At 47.5% G+C, this 7,559-nt stretch overlaps 1 protein-coding gene across 1 annotated transcript in view; it reads right to left on the minus strand.

The window, feature by feature from the left end:
* Positions 1 to 6,559, minus strand: part of LOC126411828 (prostaglandin reductase 1-like) — a 74,531-nt gene extending 67,972 nt beyond the window's left edge. The window contains exon 1 of the mRNA XM_050081394.1: positions 6,304 to 6,559. Within this exon, the coding sequence (XP_049937351.1) occupies positions 6,304 to 6,504 (201 nt within the window). The 5' untranslated portion in view covers positions 6,505 to 6,559. The remainder of the gene's footprint in view (positions 1 to 6,303) is intronic.
* Positions 6,560 to 7,559: the final 1,000 nt, after the last annotated feature.

Here is a 7,559-nt window from a genome sequence, read left to right on the forward strand (position 1 = left end):
CTCTCTCCTCAGCAATAACTTCGATGAAATATTTAGGATTAAACGTTGCAAAGTGATGTGAAATGGAATGAGCAAGGCAGGCGAATGTTCGACGTCGTTTTATTGGGAGACAGCCATAAAGGAGACGGCGTACGGAACGCTAGTGCGACCCATTATTGAGTATTTTTCGAGTGTTTGGGATCTCCACTGTGCCGAATAAAAGAAAGACCCTCAAAGCAGTTGAGAGGCAAGCTACTAGATTTGTTACAGGTAGGATGGATCAGCACACAGGTATTAGCGAGAAGCTTTGTGAACTCAAATGTAAACGCCTGGAGGAAAGACGATGCTCCTCCCACAAGGTACTACTACGCAAATTTAGAAAATCGGGATTTGAGACAGACTAGAGAACCATTCTACTGCCGCGTAAGGACCACGAAGACAAGAAGCGAGAAATTAGGGTTCGTACGGAGGCTTTTAGGCAGTTCTTTTTCCCTCGCATTATCTGCGAGTGGAACAGGAGAGGAAATGACTAGTACTGGTACAAGGTAATCTCCGCATGCACAACACGGTGGTTTGCGGAGTAATATGTAGATGTAGATGCAGATTACATTGTTTTGATTGTTCGAGCGTTTCATTCACGATGACCAAATATATTGCAGGTAGCCTTTAAACACTGCAAAATTCGGTTTTGAAATGTATTACCACGTCTACTTTTTAGTGAAAGTGAAGTCATGGTATTTAATGGACGTACGGACTCATGAGCCGTTTTCTGCTCATGGCGTAGTGTGTTCATTCAATTGATATTGTAAGACATTAGTGGCTCTTTTTGCGAGGACCCTACTGCCTCGCTAAAGTGCACTTTATCTTTTGTGTTTCTGTTTCTACATTCAAATTCATAAATACAGAAATAAACTACTGAGCGTTAAAATTGAAACACCAAGGAAGGGTAGCAAATAATGAAATTGTTCTTATTGTGCGTATACCTAACGTAGAAAGAAAATATTATAACATTTTTAGGTAATGTGAGGACGTACAGGATGCGAAATTTAGTAGCCACCTCTGGCAATAGCAACGGCTCTAACCCGGTTGCGGATCGAGTCGAACTCAACTTGGATGACAAATATGACGAATTCCACGTTGCTTCAAGTCTATGCCAGAGTTAATTAATCGTAGTGGCTGGTAAGTGGTGGCGTGGCAGCCTCTCGGCAATACAGGACCAGGTGTTTTCAGTGGGTGAGAGATCTGTAAACTGTGCTGACCAGGACTAATATCAAATCCCCTCTCTATCAAGTTAGGTCAGAACAGCAAGGGTAACATGCTTTCTTCCGTTATTTTGTTGTAAGACAGTTTTACGAAGACTTTGTAATAAGACACAGTCGTCGCCCTTAACATGTCAGAAATGTAACGGCTATTATCCAAATTACTAGCTACGCGAATCCCAGGTGATCGTGTTGAGCACCTAGCGCCAACCCCTATCATGTGCTGGGCACGTATGAAAAATGTAGACTGCCAACGTTCGTTCTCCTCGGAGACTGCATACATGGACATGCACATTACGATGCTGTAGGTAAGAATGGGGCTCGTCTGAAAAGACAACTTGGTGCCACTCCTGTTCTCAGGGCTGTTATTGGGCGTACGCTTTTGGCACGCCTCTCTCTGCTGACTCATCAGGGGCATCCCCAACGATGGACATTGTGCTGACAGTCCATTGTGCCACAAACGTCGTCGCACTGCCGGCGTGGGTATTTGTCTTGTCTCAGACAAACCCAACACAAGGTAGGTGGCGAGGCTGTACAACACTGCACGGCCGAACGTCTGCCCTCTCGGGCGCTAATAGCGTGAGGCCGTTAGAGATCCTGCATGACATGGAGTATGGCGCTCCAGAATCCATCGATTCCATATTCGCATGACAGCCATGGAATACCAATCAACGTGAGCAGCAAAATCGCAGAAAGTTAAACCTCAATCTCGATAGTCCATAATCAACTCGCTGTTGAATTCCAACACGTGCAAGTATACGTTTGTTTGTTTGTTTTTTCCTTTTACTTGAAACGTAGCAGAAACAACGTTCAAATGCGATTTCTGCATGAGGAGAGGAGCTAGTAGAGAACTATGAAACAAGCAAATAATGTGATAAACATTGGTCAGAGAAGAAATGGTTTGCGGGATACGAAATGTTACTGCTGAGTGAATGAACACATAACGAAGCCGCCGAGGATCCAAACTGCAGATATGCATTTGAGGGTAAACACATTAAACAAGTGTTGCACGAGTTCGCCGTTCATATGAAGGCAGGCTTCAGCATGCCTGCTAATCGATGCCCGAACACATTTAGAAATCTCACTTGTGTTCCGAGTGCCTTCACAACCATCCACAATGTTTTCGGTAGCTGATCCGCTATCAACAGAGCCGGAACACAGCTAAACCTTTAAAGATTCCACACAAACAAATCTAATGGGTTCAAGTTGGAGGGAAAAAATGCAATATCTTAAGGTCTAATGTTAGTGTTGCTTGAGCCTCCCCAATCTTCGTAAGATTTTTGGTATTACATACTGGCACAATAGTTTTATTTGCACAACGTTGTCGACCGACACTGTTTGCTTAACATTGTTAACAAACCAAGCTTAAAAAGCTGCGAATCGTGACATTTCAAAGCGTGACTTAGAATTAGAACTGTATTGTGAAACTGATTCGAGTAAAAAGGATAGAAATTTGTAAATCATAATACAATGCGTTTTACTTTTTAAAATGAAATGCGGTAAAGCAGTACATTTCGAGACAGTTTGCACAGATCAATGGCAGCAGCGTCAGCTCTGTTCCGGGATAACTGGAGTGATAGTAAAAGACTAGACAGTTGTTACACTACTCTTCTGCTTTGTGATTATGAGAGAAAGAGCACGCTATTCACATAGCTGGTTTCAGAAGATTCACACCTAAGGATGCATTGGTCCAGACGTTTCACTTTAATTTTATAATGGAGTATTATTTGATTATGTTTCCCAGATACCAGTTCAAAAATAGAGATTCGTAGCAACTGTTTGGCTTAAATTATTGAAATAAATTAGACGTTATCTTCACGTATTATATAAAATAAAGCAAAACGCTTTGAAAAATATGAGTATGCCTTCATATTGCTCAATTGGTGCTCCGCAGTTCATCAGACCTTCAACCGCCCCTGCATTTCAAGCTGACCTGTTCTCACGGCTACCAACTAACAAACAAGTATCGCGTACACCAAAACCTTTCAACGAAAGCATAACTACGATCTCTTTCATGAACATTAGCGTGCAGTTAGCCATGTATACTCGTTTAGTAGGCAGCGCAGAAGAATACCGCCCGACGGGACTGCCTGTGGTCTTTGTTGCCGGCCGTCCCAAAAATAGTTACTTCCCAATAGTCTTGTGCTTCCTTGTTCACCGTGTATGGTCTCCCACTTCTTTGATTTACACCATCGGCGCCCAGTGGAAATTCCAGTGAAGCTTGCTTGTGGACATCATATCCGCGTTGTAAACAAGAAACAGACGAAGAAAAAGTACGACCGTCAATGTTTCAATCGACTGAAACGAAACGTGTATTGTGACAAAGTAAAACATTTCATTAGTTGCATACACAGTATCAGCATTTAATAAAGTATCAGCACGCTGAAAAATTGGGCTGGTTTCGTATTGGACATCGCTCGAATCTCATCCAGATACAAGTACTGGATTCGAGAAAGGTTTTAAGCGCAGCGCGTACCACTCTGGTCTGGACTATGTCACTGTGCACGCCTGACCCACGTTACAAATGGTTCAAATGGCTCTGAGCACTAAGGGACTTAACTACTGTGGTCATCAGTCCCCTACTTAAACCTACCTAACCTAAGGACATCACACACATCCATTCCCGAGGCAGGATTCGAACCTGCGACCGTAGTGGTCACGCGGTTCCAGACTGTAGCGCCTATAACCGCACGGTCACTCCGGCCGGCGACCCACGTTACATTCCTGTCGCATGCTTCCTTCTCAGCAGTGGGCAGTACACACCGGGAGCGGCTCTTAGTTAAAAGTTCTGAGGTAGAGACGTCCCACAAGATGTATATTTTTCAATAATATATTACAGAATTTAGAATTAACATAGCTGTTACATGAGGCCACAAAGGAGGTATGCGAACATGTCGAAAACTACACTCATGCTCATAAATTAAGGATAACTACAGAATGTGGTGCCACACAACTTGGCACTGCACAAAACTGGCGCTAATAGCATAGGCACATAGGGAACACACACGACACAGATCTGTAAGTCCACGGTATTGGTGATAAGTTGAGAAAACCGTCCCGAAATACATGTGCTACAAAACGCCACTGTTTCCTGCGCATGTACCCGGACATGGGATATGATCACCATGCACACGTACACAGGCCGCACAACGGGTTGGCATACTCTGGATCAGGTGGGCGAGCAGCTGCTGGAGTACAGCCTCCCATTCTTGCACCCGTGCCTGTCGGAGCTCCTGAAGTGTCGTAGGGGTTTGAAGTCGTGCAGCGATACGTCGACCGAGAGCATCGCAGACGTGCTCGGTGGGATTTAGGTCTGGAGAACAGGCAAGCCACTCCATTCGCCTGAAATCTTCTGTTTCAAGGTACTCCTCCACGACGGCAGTTCGGTGGGGCCGTGCGTTATCATCCATCAGGAGGAAGGTGGGACCCACTGCACCCCTGAAAAGGCGGACATACTGGTGCAAAATGACGTCCCGATCCCACCTGACCTCTTACAGTTCCTCTGCCAAAGACATGCAGAGGTGTACGTGCACCGTCCGCAGCTCGTGGTCGTGCGGTAGCGTTCTCGCTTCCCACGCCCGTGTTCCCGGGTTCGATTCCCGGCGGGGTCAGGGATTTTCTCTGCCTCGTGATGACTGGGTGTTGTGTGATGTCCTTAGGTTAGTTAGGTTTAAGTAGTTCTAAGTCCTAGGGGACTGATGACCATAGATGTTAAGTCCCATAGTGCTCAGAGCCATTTGAACCATTTTTTTGTACGTGCACCAATCATAATCCCACCCCACACCATCAAACCACGACCTCCATACAGGTCCCTTTCAACGATAGTAAGCGGTTGGTATCTGATTCCTGGCTCACGCCAGATGAAAACCTGGCAAGAATCAGTGTTCAGACTATAACTGGACTCGTCCGTGAACATAACCTGGGACCACGTACTGTGTTTTTGACACCAGGCTTTAGGGGCTCTCCTGTGACCAGGGTCAGTGGAATGCACCTTGCAGGTCTCCGGGCGAGTAAACCATGTCTGTTCAGTCTTCTGTAGACTGTGTGTCTGGAGACAACTGTTCCAGTGGCTGTGGTAAGGTCCCGAGCAAGGCTACCTGCAGTACTCCGTGGCCGTCTGCGGGCACTGATGGTGAGCTATCGGTCTTCTTGTGGTGTTGTACACTGTGGACGTCCCGTACTGTAGCGCCTGGACACGTTTCCTGTCTGCTGTGGTCGTTGCCATAATCTTGAGATCACACTTTGTGGCACACGGAGGGCCCGTAGTACGACCTGCTGTGTTTGACCATCCTCCAGTCGCCCTAGTATTCTACCCCTCATAACGTCATCAATATGTGTTCTTTGAGCCATTTTCAACACACCATCAGCACGTCTGAAAACGTCTGCACACTTACTCGCTGCACCGTACTCTGACATGCACCAACACACCTCTGCGTATGTGGACTGCTGCCAGCGCCACCGTGCGACGACCGCAGGTCTGATGCACCGCATGGTCATACCCCAAGGTGATTTAGACCCCGCCACATAAATGTATGTATATATTGGCGATCTTGGCTTCTGAAGTGTTTTTCACCTACCATACATTGGAGATCGTCCCCAGACTGACCATGTCACGAATATAATAATCACTAGAGTGTTCTGGAGTGTAGTAACACGTCAGTATCTAGCGAGAGTTCGTCAAACTATCACATGAAGTAAGGGCGCGAAACATATGCCAACGGCGTTTGCTTCATAAAGTGCGTTAAGTAAAACAACTTCTACTGCTTCTACTTCCGGTGCTTTTTAACGATTTTCGTAACGTCAGCGTTAAGTAATAAAATAAAGCTATCATCAACCTGAAGTGCTTTAGTAGGCGTGGCTCTACTGGGGGTGGTATGCCTTTGCCTTCCGCCGATCTTTAAACTGTTTGCCCCAGTTATGTGTGGGCCTACAGTTTAACGTGGATTCCGAATCACGGTGCAGCTCGGCCTCTATCACATTAAAAAACATTCCAGACGTGAAAAATCATGCTGGGAATAACCGGGGAACGCACCACGAGCCGCGTGTGGCAGAAAGTGCGCCTCACCTGGTAGCCCATGATGGTGTCGCCGGGCTGCAGGGTGGCGGCGCGCGCCCGCTGGTAGGGGTCGACGCTGAGGTAGGCGGCCTGGCAGAGCACCTCGCCCTCACGTACAGCGGGCAGCTCCTCCTCCTCCACGCGGAAGTCGTCTTCGCGCGGCTCCCCGCGGAAGTGACGCGCCAGCACGATCTTGCGCGCGGTCTCCATGTCGGCGCGTCTGCTCCGCGGGCCGGCTGCGCTGTTACTGACGGCTCAGCGCGCCGTCCCACCGCCGATTACGCAACCCCGCCCGGCTCAACGTTCAAGTACGTCGTGCCGCAGATAAACAACGCCTCGCTAGCCTCGGGACGACCAGTCGTCGCAGCCGATCTGCTAGTGAGCTGTGCGACCGTATGAGTTTCCTAAGACGCACAAGGACCCATTGTTAGTAACAGTGGGGCACCTACGTCACAGACTGCAAATTAGGTGAACGGTCGCTGGGGGAAACAGAAAAACGGCTTGCTCGAGGATGTGTTCTAGCTCCCGTCCTGTTCAACATACACCGAAGCGCCAAAGAAACTGGTATAGGCATGAGTAATCAATAACAGAGATGTGTACCCTGGTGGAATACGGCACTGCGGTCGGCAACGCCTGTATAAGGCAGCAAGTGTCTGGGGCAGTTGTTAGATCGGTTACAGCTGCTACAGTGGCAGGTTATAAAGATTTAAGTTAGTCTGAACGTGGTATTATAGTCGGCTCACGAGCGATGGAGCACAGCATCTCCGAGGTAGCGATTAAGTGGGGATTTTCCCGTACGATCATTTCACAAGTATAGCATGAATATCAGGAATCCGATAAAACGACTAATATCCGACAGCGCTGGGGCCAGAAGAAGATTCTGCAAGAACGGGACCAACGACGACTGAAGAGAATCGTTCAACGTGAGAAAAGCGCAACCCTTCCGCAAATTGCTGCAAATTTCAGCGTTCGAACCATTCAACCAAACATCATCGATATGGTCTTTCTGAGCCGAAGGCTCACTTGTGTACCCTTGATGATGCACGACACAAAGCATTATGCCCCCCCTGGGCCCGTCAACACCGACATTGGACTGTTGGTGGCTGGAAACATGTTGCCTGGTCGGTCGAGTCACGTTTCAATTTGTGGACGCGTACGGGTTTGGAAACAACATCATGAATCTATGGACCCTACATATCAGCAGGAGACTGTTCAAGCTCGTGGAGGTTCCGTAATGTCCGTGGGGCGCGTGCAGTTGGACTGGT

Source organism: Schistocerca serialis, chromosome 1 (genome assembly GCF_023864345.2).
Source record: "Schistocerca serialis cubense isolate TAMUIC-IGC-003099 chromosome 1, iqSchSeri2.2, whole genome shotgun sequence".
NCBI classification, from domain to species: domain Eukaryota; kingdom Metazoa; phylum Arthropoda; class Insecta; order Orthoptera; family Acrididae; genus Schistocerca; species Schistocerca serialis.